The sequence below is a fragment of the Bos grunniens genome, chromosome 19, assembly GCF_055505025.1.
Source record: "Bos grunniens cultivar Pamir isolate PY7600 chromosome 19, Bosgru_T2T1.0, whole genome shotgun sequence".
Classification (NCBI taxonomy): domain Eukaryota; kingdom Metazoa; phylum Chordata; class Mammalia; order Artiodactyla; family Bovidae; genus Bos; species Bos grunniens.
This window is the reverse complement of record NC_141183.1, coordinates 58393429-58412131: the sequence shown is the minus strand read 5'-3', so window position 1 is coordinate 58412131 and position 18703 is coordinate 58393429. Positions and strand designations below refer to the sequence as shown.

The window sequence follows — 18703 nt, the reverse complement described above, 5'->3', positions numbered from 1 at the left end:
TTTAATTTATTGATGAAAGAATCAAGGGTTTCTTTCACATAAATAGTTGGAGAAGAGATTTTAATTCTCTGCCTCAGTTTCTCTCTGCTTAGAACTATGGTCCTGAGTCCTCAGCCTCTGTGGGATTCTGTAAGATAGGTTGATCTACAGCTCTAGCTGTTTTTGAGGTCAGAATTTTGCCATGAGTCAGATATGGTGTGCTGAGTTAGTGGTTGCCTTTGGGCTTCTTAGAGGTGTAGCATGCCTGGGCTTCTTGGAGGTATAAATGCCACTTCTGTTTACCCCAGTACACCCTACAGATATTACCATTTTCTTTATGTGTGCTCAAACTTAAAAGTGTTACAAAGCCTTTCCCTAGCTTTCTGCTTCTTCAGTCCTCTTTTTACCAATTATCATCCTACTGTCTATTTTTTGTCTTCCAGAAATTTATTGAAATTTTTCATCTCATGGCTTTTCTTTCATTTTTTTCTTTAACATTATGAGTTTATACTGTTTGTAATCCTTTACTCTTGTATTAGTGGGCGCTTAGAGGGAAAAAAGACACATGCCAAAGTCACGCTGACGTTCTTAACTGAAAATCAGATTTTTTAAAAAATTTAACTTTACTAAGGTATTTTTGATTTATAACAGATAGCACATATTTCTACTGAGACAGTTTGGTACATTTTGACATGTGTATTAAAACCATCACTACTACCTACTGTACCTATGAAGAAACTGACACTTGAAGGAGCCTAGAAGCTCAGATTGGAACCCAGGCTTGTCTGATGTCAAGTTCCAGTCTGTGGGCTCTGAAGTCTGAGTTCTATCTGGGAAAACAACAACTGACTATTTCTCATTTGCATAGGGAAAGAACGAAGTCTCTGAATCTAGCTGCTGCTGCTAAGTCACGTCAGTCGTGTCCGACTCTGTGTGACCCTATGGACAGCAGCCCATCAGGCTCCTCTGTCCATGGGATTCTCTAGGCAAGAATACTGGAGTGGGTTGCCATTTCCTTCTCCACTGAAAGTAACTACTCATTTCTTTAATAAGAGGGTTGTGCTAAATGATCCTGACGTCTTTTTCCACTTCAAGTTTTTGTACTTCATGTGTATTTCCTATGCAGAAGTGGTAAATCTCTGTTCAAATACAGTTTTTTCAATTAAATGAAACTGTACTATTCTCTGTAATTTTCAAGTGGAGTTATATAAGACATTAAGAATAGTATTTTTTTTTTCTTTTTATAGGAAAGCATTTAAGAAGCTCTTGGAGTAATATGAGTCAGAGTAATGTCTGCAGGAAGTCCCTCAAGATAGTTAGGTGAGACAATATGAATTTTTTCAGAGTGTATTGTATAATTATTTTGCAGACAATCTGACTATAAAATTCCTAGCTTTGTGCTCATAAGAGACATTCTGCTCAGTCTTTTATTATTATGTGGTTTTTAAGCTTAGTAATGGTGGAAGCTACAATAGTTACCTAATACTTAAAAACTGTGTTCTAGAAAATACAGATTTTTATATAATGATATAGATATAGTCCTATAACTCCATCTAACTATCTATCTATAGAACTGTCTCTACAGTTCTCAGATATTATCAGCAATGACTAAAATGTCATAGCCTAAAATATATAAAATACATCTATCATCTATACACAGGCACATATTGTTTACATGCCAAGTATATATGTTTTTATGCAAAGCTGAAATCAAATTTGACTGTTCTAAGATATGACAATTTATTTTCTACTTCTCCAATCTTAGGAAAAAGAAGAATTTATAGACTCTTCATCAAGATCTTCATTTACGCAGCTGTTAAATCCAAGGCTACAGTTGTGGTGAAACCATGAATAAAAATACATCTTCTGTAGTATCATCCAGTCTACTTGAAAAGTAATTTCTAAATTAAATTTAATATGTTTTGAAGTAGCATGGTTTAAAATATGTAGAATATTAATGAATGTTGGGAGAAAGTTTCATACAGCTAACTACCTGTGGTGTAAGATAGTGGTAATAAAAGGCTGATCAGTAATTACCTTTCATTGTAAATCAAGGTATAGGGTAAATCCTGCATTCTCTTTTAGAATTATTTATAGAGCTGGATTTTTAAACATTTGATCTGATTTTTTAAATATCCAAAATATTTTATAATTCCAGTATAACTATAACATAATGTAAAATTAACGTTTGCTGAGTAACAAGCTCTAATAGCTTAAAACAAGCAAGCATTTATTCTTTGTCATGATTCTGTGGACAGTGCCGGTCTGCACCGGATCCTGTAGGATGGCCTCACTGATGTGTTCTGGGGCCTTGTTTAGAAGGTTGGATGGCTGAGGTCTCTTTCAGCCTGGTCTCCCCTCCTCCAGGCAGCGAGCTCAGGCTTTCTCAGGTGGTGCAGAGTGGTTCCCAGCAGCAGGCACGAGTGGTTTTCAAATGTCTGTTTTCCTCACATTTGCTTATGCACCATTGACTGAAGCAATATAGGTAACAAGTCCGAATTCAAGGTCTAGAGTTACAGACTTTACTTTTTAATGGAAGGAACAGTAAAGCCACGTTCTTGGGGGCATCCAGACAGAGATGGGAAGAATTGGCCATTCTGCAAACATGTGACACACATGTAACAAAGTGTATTCAGAGAAGGCCTCCTTTCAGTCTTACCCTTCTTTCTGTGCCCTCCTTCTCCTATAAATAGCCATCTTTTTTCTTAATTCCTTTTCACTGTTTCTTTTTGAATGAGCAAATATATATCCATATAAATATATATGCATGTCATATATACGTGTGTATATAATTATATTTTTTCTCAAAATGATTGTTTATTCTGTATAAAGTTCTACTGGACATTAGACATTCTTCTACTCTTGTGAGTATACACCAGTGTTGACTCAAGTTTTAAGGTCTTTGCTAGAGAATGATGTCAGGTCAGAGTATCTTTTTCTAATGCCTCCTCCTGGGAGCACTGGGAAGCTTCAGTCTCCTAGGGACAAGCCAGGCCCAGCTGTGTGGTGGATGAAGAATTCTGTCCACAGTGCTCCATGCACTGGTACTGAACAGCTTTGCTCTGTGACAGCACAGAGTTTTATTCAACTTCTTAAGGCAAAATAAAGCTAATGAGAAAGAAATATATTACTGAGGCAAGATGTCCCCAAACACCCAATATCCCAGGCTCCACTTGCCAGTGCATTCTTAACAAAAAGGTAGCATATTATATATAGTGGCATTTTTTGTTGTTTTTTTAGAAATGATTTTATTTATGTATTTGTGGCTGTGCTGGGTCCTCGTTGCTGCTTGGCCTTTTCTCTGGCTGCAGAGAGCTGGGGCTGCTCTCTAGTTGTGATGGCGCGGGCCTCTCACTGTGGCGGGCTTCTCTTGAGCACAGGGTGGATGGTTGTGGTGCACGAGCTTAGTTGCTCTGTGGCTTGTAGGATCCTCCTGGACCAGGGATTGAACCTGTATCTCCTGCACTGGCAGATGGATTCTTTGCCACTGAGTCACTGTGAAAGTGAAAGTCCCTCTGTCCTGTCTGACTCTTCCGGGCCAGAATACTGGAGTGGGTAGCCTTGCCCTTCTTCAGGGAGTCTTTCCATCCCAGGGACTGAACCCAGGTCTCCTGCAATGCAGGTGGATTCTTTACCAGCTGAGCCACAAGAGAAGCCTAAGAATACTGGAGTGGGTAGCCTTGCCCTTCTTCAGGGAGTCTTCCCAACCTGGGAATCAAACCAGAGTCTCCTGGATTGCAGGTGGATTCTTTACCAACTGAGCCATCAGGGAAGCCCTGAGTCACCAGGGAAGTCCTGTGTATATGATGTTTTGACCAGACCTTTTGTAAACTAAAGTTATGTCCTGATGGTCACTTCATATCAGTTTATAAAGTTCTTCCTTGTACCTTGTTGTAACTGTTAGTATTCTGTTCTTAATATATCAATATCATAGTTTATTTATCCAGTACCTTATTGATGGACATTTGAATTTGCAATTTTTGGTGATTACAAATTATGCCAAATAACTAACCTAGTATACAAGTCATTTTATATTTGTCACCAAATTATCTTTGGAAAGGTTCCTAAAAATGAGATTGTTGTATTAGAGGGTAAATTGTTGTTGTTGTTTAGTTGCTAAGTTGTGTCCGACTCCTTTGCCGCCTCATGGACGCTGGGTTTTCTGTCTATGGGATTTCCCAGACAAGAATTCTGGAGTGAGTTGGCATTTCCTTCTCCAGGGGATCTTCCTGACCCAGGGATCAAACCCATGTCTCCTGCACTAGCAGGTGGATTCTTTACTACTGAGCCACCAGGAAGGCCCAGAGGGTAAATTCAGTTCGGTTCAGTCGCTCAGTCATGTCCGACTCTTTGCGACCCCATGAATCGCAGCACACTAGGCCTCCCTGTCCATCGCCAGCTCCCGAAGTTCACCCAGACTCACATCCATCAAGTCAGTGATGCCACCCAGCCATCTCATCCCAGACTCACGTCCATCAAGTCAGTGATGCCATCCAGCCATCTCCTCCTCTGTCGTCCCCTTCTCCTCCTGCCCCCAATCCCTCCCAGCATCAGAGTCTTTTCCAATGAGTCAACTCTTCGCATGAGGTGGCCAAAGTACTGGAGTTTCAGCTTTAGCATCATTCCTGCCAAAGAAATCCCAGGGCTGATCTCCTTCAGAATGGACTGCTTGGATCTCTTTGCAGTCCAAGGGACTCTCAAGAGTCTTCTCCAACACCACAGTTCAAAAGCATCAATTCTCTGGCGCTCAGCCCTCTTCACAGTCCAACTGTCACATCCATACATGACCACAGGAAAAACCATAGCCTTGACTAGATGGACCTTTGTTGGCAAAGTAATGTCTCTGCTTTTTAATATGCTATCTAGGTTGGTCATAACCTTCCTTCCAAGGAGTAAGTGTCTTTTAATTTCATGGCTGCAGTCACCATCTGCAGTGATTTTGGAGCCCAGAAAAATAAAGTCTGACGCTGTTTCCACTGTTTTCCCATCTATTTACCATGAAGTGATGGGACCGGATGCCATGATCTTCGTTTTCTGAATGTTGAGCTTTAAGCCAACTTTTTCACTCTCCACTTTCACTTTCATCAAGAGGCTTTTTAGTTCCTCTTCACTTTCTGCCATAAGTGTGGTGTCATTTGCATATCTGAGGTTATTGATATTTCTCTCGGCAATCTTGATTCCAGCTTGTGTTTCTTCCAGTCCAGCAAAACTAGAAATTACTAAATCCCCATTTCAGAGGTTGTACCATTTTTTATTACCACCAACAATATGCAAGAGCACCTCTTTCCTAAAGCCTTGTCATATATTGTCAAAGTTCTAAATTTACATTGATCTGATTAGGTAAAAAGCAGTATTTCTGCCTGGATTTAGCTTGTAGATTCTCTTACTGTGATTAAATTTGAGCAGCAGAACTATTTCTAATTGCAAAAAAAATTAAGTAATGTAAATTCTTAACAAGGAGAGACTTTTTAAAAAAAAAAATTATTTAGTTATTTGTTTGGCTGTGTTGAGTTTTGGTTGCATCATGTGGGATTTAGTTCCCTGACCAGGGCTCAAACCCACGCCCCCTTAATGGGAACACAGAGTCTTGACCACTGGACCACCAAGGAAGTCCCACAATGAGGGAATTTTAAAGTAAGGTCCTAGCAAGTAAATACACTGCTGTGTTAATCATAGATACTCTGTGCTGGGGTTAGAAAAGGAGGAATACTTTACTGAAATAGTAATGTGTGCTGGAGATCGTGTGTACCCCCATTGAGAGGAATTCACATTTAGACAGTTTAACAGGTAGACGCTTACTCCTTGGAAGGAAAGTTATGACCAACCTAGATAACATATTCAAAAGCAGAGACATTACTTTACCAACAAAGGTCCGTCTAGTCAAGGCTATGATTTTTCCTGTGGTCATGTATGGATGTGAGAGTTGGACTGTGAAGAAGGCTGAGCGCCAGAGAATTGATGCTTTTGAACTGTAGTGTTGGAGAAGACTCTTGAGAGTCTCTTGGACTGCAAGGAGATCCAACCAGTCCATTCTGAAGGAGATCAGCCCTGGGATTTCTTTGGCAGGAATGATGCTAAAGCTGAAACTCCAGTACTTTGGCCACCTCATGCGAAGAGTTGACTCATTGGAAAAGACTGATGCTGGGAGGGATTGGGGGCAGGAGGAGAAGGGGACGACAGAGGAGGAGATGGCTGGATGGCATCACTGACTTGATGGACGTGAGTCTGGGTGAACTCCGGGAGTTGTCGATGGACAGGGAGACCTGGCATGCTGCAATTCATGGGGTCGCAACGAGTCAGACACGACTGAGCGACTGAACTGAACTGAACTGAACTGAATGAGACCTTTGTTCCCTTTCTTCTTCATCTCCCCCGCTTCTAGGCTTCATCTCTTTATTTCCTTGCAGCCTAATCTCCCATCAAGAAAGATTTTAAAATCTGACAACAGAACATTTTCTGCCTTTTTTCCTAGCTGACTATTACCCTAGTAACCACATAGGCCTTCTTATCCTAGAGTTGAATTCAGTGTAATACAACCATAATGGATATGCTCTAAGTGCTATATAAAGATCAAAATACTCAAAAATATGGAGTTTTGTTTTTTAAAGTTTTAATTTCTTTCGTTATCCTTTTTTTATGATTTAACTTTTGAATACAAGTCCTTATAAAGATATAGCTAGAATTTCTATGGCAGAAGTTAAATATTAAAAAAATTTTAAAGCTGTAACCTTATGTAAAATATGAACTAACTCTTTTTAACAGTGGTTTCTGTGATGGCACATTTGAAGACAGCTAGAAGTCCTGTATTCAACAATAGCTTTAATATACCCGTGAAGCATAGAGGTTGAAGTGCTCTTAAATCTTAGACCTTACTTAGACCATACTTTGGCTCTGGAGCAAGATAGACCAGGCTCACATTGCTGTTCTCCAGCTTTGTAACTTTAGGCCACCAAGTCAACCTGCCCAGATTTGAGTTTTTTAGAAAAATGAGGGTAATAATATTAGGGATTTTGTAAATATTAAATGAATTGAATAGCATAATGTGTGAATATTGCTTAGCGTAATACCCACTACACCATAAGTAAGCCCTGAGCTTCATTTCATACTTTACTCAAGTTCTTTTGGACCAGTAAAAGTCTGTTCTGACCACTATTCAGAAACACAACTTGGGGTGGGGGGAGGGTGTACATTTTGCAGAATTCTTTTTAACAGTTCCTTCCTTCCTAATAGCATCGCTTTTATGTCCAGCAGAAATCACAGCTGGAGCATGTGCTTTGTACCAGGAAAATACTCTTAAAGGATAAATTGAGTTTTTGGGGGGTTTTTTTGAGATTCAAATGAAGGTTATATTTATTTTGCTTTAAATGGCCACAAGCGTGTCTTTTCAAATTCACTTACCCGATTCATTAAAGTGTTTCGTTTTGGAATCCTAAAGTGTAGTAGAAAGTCAGTTAAAAGCAAGTCTCTGCAGTTACCTTTAATAAATCTTTAAGTTTGTTTAAATAATATTTTTAAAGTATTCTTCTACTCCAAATAAATAAGCATTATTGCTGTAATTTCTCTTATTGTTTGGTTGTTTTACAGAAAAATTAGAATTAGTGCTAAGAAAATCCATTTGATTGCCTTTGTATGATCATACTTTTAATAATGTCATTGCTAGTATGTACTGAGTATTTTGAATTATCTAGGTCTAAGAATTTAACAAATATTTTAAAGAAAAAATAGGTACCCATCTCTGGGCAGGGTCTCCCTGGTGGACCACCATCTCTGGGCTAATTTATGCATGGTAATTTACTTTATCTTAGGGATCCTGCCTTTCAGATGATTACAGTTACCAAGAAAACAGGCCTTGGTCTGAAGATCCTAGGAGGAATTAACCGGAATGAAGGTCCATTGGTATATATTCAGGAAATCATTCCTGGAGGAGACTGTTATAAGGTAAAAATGAAGATAAAATAACCCTTCACCTAAAAAACAAAACCACTAGTGATGAGGTTTGTTTCATCATCAGTAAATTTTTTATGTTAACTGAATATCCACTATGACCATTTCTCAGTGAAAGACACAGAGAGAGTGTAAGTAGACCTTTACACTCAAGGAGCTTTAACCTAACAAATGCATAAGAAATAAAAATGAATTAAATATGAAAAAGCAGATTTCAAGCTCTAACTAAAGGTTATATATTTTTAATTATATGCTGTTCAACTTTTATCCTAAGTCTGTCTGAGAGAAATCATATCTGAAGACATGTTCTCTATTCACTGCTCTGAGTTTGGGTTAAGTTAGATCAGTTAAACTGTGTTCATTTGGCCTCTCTTAAATGCAAAACAAAACTAAGCAAATAAAATCTATTGATTTGTGAATTTGCAGTAATTCTTGATAAGTTTGTGGTCACTTACTTGTCCAAATGAGAAATTAGATTTAGAATTAAGGCTAGAAATTATCTTTTTTAGGAATGAGAAAGCCTTACTCTTCTCATCACTGTAAGAAATATGTAAATCATGAATTCTTTGCTCTTGCTGCTAGGAAGCTCAGATTCATATTTGAAGCATTTAGGTAACAAATTGGTTACTATATTTTCATGCTCATTTCTCTTGAATTTCATGTTATTTCTGTTTTGCTAACGTGATTCTATATTTCTTTTGTTGAAAATTTCCTTCAATCCTTTTTGGAGAGATGTAGTATATAAAGAATTTAATAAAATATTCTATTAATATCAAGCTATTTAACATGAGAAAGGATCCTCTTACAAAGTTTGTTTATATTGTTCTTATTCTAGTTGTTTTTGTTGAATAAATAGTCCTACCCTTACCCCGAGTCCTATCTCGAACACTGTTTAGCAAACAGTTTGTTTATTCAAGTGGATTTTTTCCAAGTTAGGAAAAAAAAAAATCAATTTAACCAAAACTTTGAAAGCAATAGATTTAAATTTTCTCAGGCTTGTGGAGATAATACGGTGTCTTCCTAATACACTTACCAAGCTGTAAGTGTTACACAATAAGTATAGGATATTGTCTCTGGAGTAGGCAATTGCAACCCACTCTAGTATTCTTGCCTGAAGAATCTCATGGACAGAGGAGCCTGGCAGGCTACAGTCCATGGGGTCACAAAGCGTCAATCAGACAGGACTGAGCAACTGAGCATACAAACATACAATAGGATATTATAATGATATAATTTTGAGCTACTGAATTTAATTTATTAACTAAATAAGAACATACTTAAATGCTAAATTTAAACAAATTCAAACAAACAAAAGACAAAATTTTTCTTTTAAGAATTGAGATATATTACTTTAGTTTTAAAGCTAAAGGATGTGTGTATTCGGTATGGCTAAGCTATATCTTAGACTATACTTGAAGTAATGCAATAGATTATGGTACCTACCAAGTGATAAGAATTTACTTTTAAAACAAACATCAATTTGTGCTTTTTTTTCCCCCCATGAAAAATATTTGTACATAAAGTAATAGTAGTGACTAGGTGCTGAGTGACTCATCTCCTGTCAGCAATCACTGAATAAGAAATTATACCTGTAACATACATTTTCTCTTGCTGATTTTCTGAGAATTCTGTTGTTTGAAAGGGTATTAGAAAGCAAAACCATGTAATAAAGTATATTCTGTATTTACCACTAGAGAGCAGCATTGGGTTATTAATGTATTTTTACAGTATTTGGTTGTGTTCAAGAGAAGAAAACTGCCAATATAGAGAAGGGAGTAGACAGAGAAGAGTAAGTGAGTTTTTAATGCTTTCAGTTGCTTTTATGTACTTCCTCAAGATGGAGAAGTACATACATCTTTTGCTCTGAAAAGACAAATAAATTCAATTTTATATAAAAATATTTTAAATGAATAATAGAATTTACTTTGTTCTAAATACTGTGTTCTTGCCCAAAAAAATCCCATGGACAAAGGAGCCTGGTGGGCTACAGTCTGTGGTGTCGCAAAGAGTCAGATATGACTGAGCGACTAAACAACAGGAACAACAAATACTGTGTTAGGCTTGTTAAAACTTCTAATCTGCACAAAATTTCTGCATGTATATTCACAGAATAGGAAACAGGCTCATAGGTTATCCTTATAAGTTGGTACACTGAGCAACCATTAATATTTTTTAAATGCATATGAGTGCTTTCACTTGCTGTTATTTTAACATTATATTGTTTCAGAGCTAATAATATAGCCAATCTCAAGCTTATTCCCCCTCATACACACTTAAAAATATTTTTCCTTTTGGAAGATATGAGATAGAATACTGGTTCAGTAACCGAAATGGTCATGTTTCTTTGAAAAAACATACTCAGAGTTCAAACTTGAAACATCTTGAAATGTTTTTGCTGCTTCAAGTAGGGAAGAAGATTCTTAATTCTCTCAGCTCTAAGAGCTAGAGGTAGCCTATAGGTTCGGAACAACTATACTAGGTACTGAGTTAAGGGAAGGATTAAACATGGGAACTCCAAGGCTCTTTTCTCCCCACCAGGCAATTCCGTATCAGTTTGGAGTCCTCAGTGTTCAGTCTTAGAAATTTTGGGGGGTGGGACATTCCTTTGACCTTCATACACACATATCCGATTGCCTGATCCACATTTCCACTTGGATCTCTTCAAGGCATCTCACATGCAACTTGTCTGAGGCAGGATTTATGATAGTCACGTCATACCTTCATCTACCGATTTCTCCCCAAATAGACCTTCTGCCATTGCTGCCAGTTTCTGTGAATGACACCTTCCAGTTGCAAAAAGTCAAAAAACCAGATCTCATCCTAACTACTTCCTCTCCCTTAACACCCATATCTAATTCATTAGTACTTACTGTTGACTGTTTCTAAACAGTTCTTGAATCCATCAGTCTTCTTGATCTTTACCACCATCACCTTTGTTTAAGTTATCATCAGTTCAATTCAGTCACTCAATCGCGTCCAACTCTTTGCAACCCCATGAATTGCAGCACGCCGGGCCTCCCTGTCCATCACCAACTCCCGGAGTTCACTCAGACTCATGTCCATCGAGTCGGTGATGCTATCCAGCCATCTCATCCTCTGTCGTCCCCTTCTCCTCCTGCCCCCAATCCCTCCCAGCATCAGAGTCTTTTCCAGTGAGTCAACTCTTCACATGAGGTGGCCAAACTACGGGAGTTTCAGCTTTAGCATCAGTCCTTCCGAAGAACACCAGGACTGATCTCCTTTAGAATGTACTGGTTGGATCTCCTCGCAGTCCAAGGTACTCTCAAGAGTCTTCTCCAACACCACAGTTCAAAAGCATCAATTCTTTGGCGCTCAGCTTTCTTCACAGACCAACTCTCACATCCATACATGACCACAGGAAAAAACATAGCCTTGACTAGACGGACCTTTGTTGGCAAAGTAATGTCTCTGCTTTTGAATATGCTATCTAGGTTGGTTATAACTTTCCTTCCAAGGAGTAAGCGTCTTTTAATTTCATGGCTGCAATCACCATCTGCAGTGTTATCATCAGTTTATATCAAACCTCACAAAGAGCTTTGTCTGCTCTTATACACCGTTCTTATTTCCCTCTCCACCTATCCTGGTGCTGCTGCTGCTGCTAAGTCACTTCAGTCATGTCCGAGTCTGTGCGACCCCATGGACGGCAGCCCATCAGGCATCCACCGTCCCTGGGATTCTCCAGGCAAGAACACTGTAGTGGGTTGCTGCCGAGAGCCGGCGAGAGGCACTCCACTCATGGCAAAGGTCATGAGGAAGGAGGCTCGACACATGCAAAGGCGGGATCGAGCCTCAGGAGTCCCCCTGGATATTCTCGAGCATCTACCCCCAAAAAACCAGAGTCTGCCTACTTTATTGCTTTGTGCTCTCACCTCTGACTTTACTGGGGTCTGTCCCCCACCACCATCTCGCTCTCTCTGATAAAGAGTTAACTTACAGCTCCAGTTAATAAGTTCCTAGGCATTAGGAGTGTTTAAATCCAAATCCCTCAGATAGCTCTCTAACTCACCTGACAAGTTTACCCGGACTCCTACAGCTATGCATGTGATTGTTTACAGTCTCTCAGCCTCGAGAGGCACGGGAAGCTTAAGATATTCAAATAGCTTAAAGCCTCTCAGAGAGTTAGACACTGTCAGAATAAAACTAGTAAAAGATTTCATTGATGAGCCAATGCTTGCTGCCAAGTTTCCACATCCCCTGTATTTATCCTTGAATGTGTATTAATTAATATAGTTGGTATGTAGAAAAAATAAGTAGTGGCCTTGGTGTTAGCAACTTTAGACCCTTAAGGTAATAAATTCTTTCCTTTGTTGTAAACCCACTACACCTCTGCCCTATAGGAATGCAACTTTATCTAACACCTTTGGAGGATGGCGCCAAAGCTTAAAATAATTACTGTTAGAGAAAATAAGTCTTATGGTTGACAAACCTTTGTCAAGAGTCATAAAATGTTAATAGGCCTTCTGGCCAGAAGATGATGTAAATCACCTAAACCATTTGTATAGGATAAATTTGCAGGAAAGAAACCCTGGTTTTGATAAGGATCAAAGACTGCTGACTTTGTATGATTTCACATCCCCTATTATCCTCTAAGTGCAACTTAGGGTATAAAAGCCCCTGTTGAAAATAAAGCTATGGGCCTTGCTCACCAAAGCTTGGTCTCCCCATGTCATTCTTTTTCTCAATTTCTGGCTGAAGTTTCCATCTGGAGCGTGGAGGTCCTTTGCGACCATTTATTTGCCTGGGCTTCTAAGACCCACTTGAGAAGGTGTCTAAGGTGGGGCACCTTCCGCTATTCGAGAGGGCGCCTGCCGCCTCCGTGGTCAGAGCTAACCTGGTGTCACAGGTTATATTGATTTTCCACGTAAACCAAGCTACTCAGCCTCTTTTCTCCACTGAATTTTCCTACTGAGCTATCCTCATGCTATTACTTTTTATATCTCTAATTAATATTTAAATAAATCGCCAATGCCGTCTCCCCTTCGAATACCCTGCATCAGCCAGGGCTGGATCTCGGCAGGTTGCCATTTCCTTCTGCAATGCAGGAAAGTGAAAAGTGAAAGTGAAGTCACTCAGTCGTGTCCAACTCTTAGCGACCCCATGGACTGCAGCCTACCAGGCTCCTCCATCCATGGGATTTTCCAGGCAAGCCCTGCTGCTGCTGCTGCCGCTAAGTCACTTCAGTTGTGTCCGACTCTGTGCAACCCCATAGACGGCAGCCCACCAGGCTCCCCTGTCCCTGGGATTCTCCAGGCAAGAATACTGGCAAGCCCTACTAATACTTAATTGGCTGTAAGGCTCTGTATAGAGTGACTTTTGCCCCTCACTTCTCTGACTCTCCATTCCTGTGCTTTCAGAGTAGCATTCTTTCGGTCCTTGGAAGGGGCCAAGTTCTTTCTCATCTTGTATGCTGCTCCCTCTATCACCCACCGCCCCCATTACTTTTAAACATGAACCCAAAGACCACTTCCAAAGAGAGATATTCCGTGTTCCCCGCCCCCATCCCACCGCCCAAGTCTAGAGCCAGGTTTTTCCTGCCTGCGTGTCTTTCCTTCTTGTCACCTGTCTGCTTGTTTTTTCCCTTCATAATCACCAGTGCCAGCCTGTGGTCGTACATCAGTATCTGTGATTGTGTTTACCAACTCTGCCTGAACTACAAATCTGAGAATGTTTCCTAAGTCCACAGATCTTATCTGGTTTTATTAACAATAATATCTTTAGTCCCTAGCATGGTGCCTGACACATATTAATTACTAAATTAATAACCAATGAATGAGTAATTCTTTAGTCATGTTGCTGAGAATTACTGATTTGCCTGTTTACCATTCGACTGCCACCATCTGGTTCCACACCAAAGTGCCTTTTCTTCCTAGCTCTTTATGTCTAATTCTGAACAATACTTTTTTTTCTTCTTTCTCTGCTAATACTGTACGGAGGGCAGGTAGGAATCAGACATTTTTCTTCAAACCAGATTTATTTTACTTACCTGATTCTAGGGTACACACACACACGTACAGTATCCTTAGGTTCCAAAGCTATGGGCTCAACCAACCTCAAATTGAAAATATTCAAAAAAACAAATTCCAGAAAATTCCAAAAAGCAAACTTGAATTGCCATAAGGCAATTATTTACATAGCATTTGCATTGTATTAGGTATGATAAGTAATCTAGAGATGATTTAAAGTATACAGGGAGGGTGTGCATAGATTTCATGCAACTATTATGGCATTTCATGTAAGCGTCTTCAGCATCCATGGATTTTGGTATCCAACACCGAGAAATGACTGTATGCATATGGATACACACCAATATTTATAAACAGATATATAGATAAGTAATTACGTGTGTATGTACATGCACATGTGTGCTTTCTAAGTTGCTTCAGTCATGTCAGACTCTTTGTGACCCCATGGACTGCAGCCTGCCAGGCTCGTCTGTCCATGAAGACACAGGCATGAATACTGAAATGGGTTGCCATGCCCTGCTCCAGGGGATCTTGCCAATCCAGGGATCAACCTCGCATCTTTTATGTCTCCTGTATTGTCAGGTGCATTCTTTACCACTAGCACCACCTGGGAAGTTCCATACACATACATAGGGGTTTGTGTGTGTACATATGTTTGTATGTATATATTTTCTCTCTAGCATCTCTGAAATTGAAATGGGTCTTACAGTAAATGTCATGGTGTAACTGGCAGCACATTTTTCAGTGTTACATAAAATAATGGCATATTTCATAATCAGTATTATAGATCTTAGATGTGATATATTCAGAATTTTTTTTTTGGTCTAATCTTACAGATTAAGACAAAGATCATATAAATGGATACTAGTAGTCATTGCTCACAAAAGATTATAGCTGGTCATATCTAACTTTGAAAAGAAATCTATTTTCAGGATTTGCTGAGTGTGTCTCTGGAGCTGGGACGAAGGCTTTTTGGATAGGTAGGACAAAGGTCTCTAGATGACAAGGAACAGAGAAACCAGTCCTTTGGTGGGAGCTAAAGCAGTAGCAGCCAAGAGGATTCACATTACAGTGTCACGTACTTTTCTCCTTTGCCACTGTTATTTGTTAGAGCCACCTTAATTTCTTCAGTGTTTCCTGGGCCTTTCTCATTTATTGTGGACCTGTTGTATACTTGGCACCATGCTCAGGGAAATAACCATGAAAAGGGCATAGTTCTGGTCAGTTGAAAGAATGTGTGCTGCTAATTTGGGAGTTGCTAAAGTAATATAGTCTCATGGGGAAGAAAAAGATATGCAAACAAATAAGGACAGGATGGAGTAAGTACAGTAATATAGATAACTGAAAGTGTTTTTGGAGCAAAGAGAAGGGGACAGTGAAGTAAGTTCACAGTGAAGTGAAGTTGGAGAAAACCTATAGCAGAGTTAATGTTTGAATTTGGCAGTGAAGTTTAAATGAGAGTTCATCAGACAGAAGTGTCAAGGTGAGTGGTGGCATTCTAGACAAGAATTAATATGTATAAGCACATTAAAGTTTGAAAGACCGTGGCAGATTTGAAGAACATTTTCTGAGAATAGGATGAAGAATTTATATGCTGAGGAGGGAAAGTGGATATGAGGCTAGAGAAAGTAGGTTGCATCTAGTTTGTTGTTCTAGGTTTGGGAAATTCAGGAGTTTCAGCTTTTCCTGTCAGTGGGCAGTCATCAAGGGTTCTTAATTTGAGGACTGGGAGGATTAAATTTGCTATCACTGAAAATTGCCTTCAACAGATAACGGGATTCTGATTCACTTCTCCGTAACACCTACAATGGATTAGGATTTTATATACGTTATTTAATTATCACGGCAACCTTGTGCAATAGGTACTTATTCCCCACCTTGCAGCTAAGAAAATGAGTCTCATGGAGATTAAATAAATTGCCTGCATTCACATTAATAACTAGTATTGTGAGAGGACACCTCCATTGACACTTCATGAAATTATGGGAAAAGAATCTAAAAGCTCGCAGGAGCAATCTTTGTAGTGAGGAATACTGAGTTAGAGTCAGGCTGTGTGGATAGTTTCTGATGCTGTGGTAATACATTGTTTGGAAAACTGTGTAATGGTCGTTATAATATGAAATGGACAATATTGATAGTTTTTAACAGAAGTATTCAAGAATACATTATTATTTCAACATCTTTATAAATGTCAACGTGAAAGAATTCAGACAGAAGCTGGGTGTGCGAAAGTGCTTGGCGCCTTGCCTGTCGTGTTGTGTAGTTGCTCAGTAAGTGCTGAAGCAGAATCTAGACAATGTGGAAGAGGCCTTGGCAAATCCCTGAAGTCACGATCTTCTCAGACACATTAATTAAGCTGGGGCAGAATTCATGGGCTTTGAATGCCAGACTTTTACAGAAATAGCTTTGTTTTAGTTTGCAGGTTCTGACTTTTAAACCGGTTCAGAAATTCACATGATCAGCTAAGATCTTATTCTTGGAAGCAAAAAAAAAAAAAAAAACTGCTGCAAGTACTTTTTAGAAAGAAAAAAATTAATAAACACCAGAAGCCACAGTCAGAGACTTTCTTCCTCTCTTCTCTGACTCTTGTCTTCCTGGAAAATACTACTTCAGTACATTGGTGTACCTTAATATTAATATAAGGTATGTTAAATTGCCTTTTTGAGAGCTTTTTTCTCTGTATGGCCAATACCGTGTGGCCAGAGAAGAGATTGTGGGAGAAGGTAGGTCACCTCAATCCTTTTGCTGACTTCTGTCTTCTGAAGGCCTCCATAATGCTGACAGCCAGCTGTGGTTTCTATAAAATATACAGAGAGAGGAACCGTCTCTGGCGATTTAGAATTTAGTTCTTTGTTCCTTGTGGATGAGATTGTGCACCCCCTGCATCCCCTTCCTTCACCTTCTCTCATTGTTTATGAACATCTTAGCTAGCAATCTGTGGAGCTCAAATTCGAATTCAGATCTATCTGGTTTCCATGCCTTGTTCTCTTTTCTCCTCACCAGTCCACTGCCTCTGAAGGCTTCTGCCTAAATAACAGACAGAGTGGAGTTACCATCTGGCTTATAGTCATCATCATGGAATTTTCCCTTTTCAAGGAAGTTTGATGAAAGCCAGGAACTGTTAATACTAAGAGTATAGACTAAAACAAAATAACCATATATATACTGTCCACGACCCCAATTCTAAAAGAACTCTTTTCCCCTTGTCAGAGTCCTTTAAATGCTTTGCTTCAGTGAAGCAGAGCTTCCTTCATTGTTCCCTTTCTTTCCCTAAATTATTGCCAGGCTTTGGGATATAAATTAATAGTAGTGTAGTCACTAAATTTCAGTTATAATCTACCTTTTTAAGCTGATTCTAAGGAAGAATTTTTTGCAGATTCCAAATGGAATAGAGTTGGACTTAACAGACATTTATTTATTTTTAAGCTAGATTTTTAAAAATCACTATTTTACCCTACTTCCAATGCAAATTTTGGAATATAGAACCAAAATAAAATTCATCTGGTTAGAAACATTGTTGAGCTTAAATGTCATGAAGTGAAAGTCACTCAGTCGTGTCCAACTCTTTGCAATCCCATGCAGTCCTTGGAATTCTCCAGGCCAGAATACTGGAGTGGGTAGCTGTTCCCTTCAGGGGATCTTCCCGACCCAGGAATTGAACTGGGGTTTCCATCATTGCAGGCGGATTCTTTACCAACTGAGCCACCAGGGAAGCCCTAAATGTCATGAGCGTTTGCTTTATTTTAATGGGATGGAACTTTTCTTTTTAGTAATGTAATATTTTACACATACAAAAAGATATTGGAGCAGATGTCTAACTTATAAAGCATAATAGTGAAATGAACACCTATGAATCCATTTAGACTTCACTGTTTGACTTAAGTAGAAAATATTACTATTAAGTCTTCCTATGTGTTTTCTTCCCACTCCATTACATTTTCCACCCTCCTTTTCAGCATTAAGTGCTCTCCAGAGTTTTGTTTATTCTTTGGTAACTTTTACTAGCCTTATCTTTTTGCCTGTGGCAAAACGGTTGTTTTGTTTCTTTGTTTGTTACCATTTCACTTTAACCTCGAGGAAATGACATCCTCAGACTAATATTTAGCATATTAAATCACATGTTCTTGTATGTAAGTTTCTAAGTATAGTCTGAATATAGTTGACTTAAATGCATATGCTACTAAAGTCTGTCATCAGACTTGGTTTTATAAAATATTACAAAATCAGCTCCTTCATTTTACTGAACATGTAGAATCCATATGGTAGATACTTTCTCCATGCTGTTTAGCCTCTTCCAGCATTACTATTGTGTTTTAGTTCCCATACACTGATCAAATGGAAGGAGGGGGGAAAAAAGTCACTTGTGAATATAGCAATTGTGTGTTCTCAAACTTTGCTAGTTGTATTTAATCACATGCTTATAAAATCCAATTTCGTTTTCAAATACTATATATTTTAAATCAAATTGACATCATGGTTTTATATTTCAGAATGGTCATAGGGTCATTCACTGAGATTACCATATCTTTTATTACACAGTATTTAGAAAGAACATGTTTATATTTATTTGCCTTCCTGTATATTCAGTGTTCAGTGTAAGAGATAATAATAAATACATTTTAAAAAAATATTGTTACTCAACAGTAGTGAAGTGAAGTCGCTCAGTCGTGTCCGACTCTTTGCGACCCCATGGACTGTAGCCTACAACGCTCCTCCGTCCATGGGATTTTCCAGGCAAGAGTACTGGAGTGGGTTGCTGTTTCCTTCTCCAACTCAACAGTAAAGTAACAATGAAT

General features: G+C 38.9%; 1 protein-coding gene across 16 annotated transcripts in view; it reads left to right on the top strand.

The window, feature by feature from the left end:
• Nucleotides 1–18703, top strand: part of STXBP4 (syntaxin binding protein 4) — a 232909-nt gene that overhangs the window by 26020 nt on the left and 188186 nt on the right. For 8 of the 16 annotated variants that reach the window (XR_015148388.1, XM_086360922.1, XM_086360927.1 and 5 more), the window contains exons 2-4: nt 1227–1299; nt 1745–1873; nt 7785–7917. The exons of 2 other annotated variants lie outside the window; for them this stretch is intronic. Coding sequence is in view for 11 of the 14 variants with exons in the window: in XM_086360922.1 (XP_086217048.1) it covers nt 1827–1873; nt 7785–7917 (180 nt within the window). In the remaining 3 variants the exon portion in view is untranslated. The remainder of the gene's footprint in view (nt 1–1226; nt 1300–1744; nt 1874–7784; nt 7918–18703) is intronic. 6 more of the 16 variants (XM_086360925.1, XM_086360928.1, XM_086360936.1 and 3 more) reach the window with 2 other exon arrangements.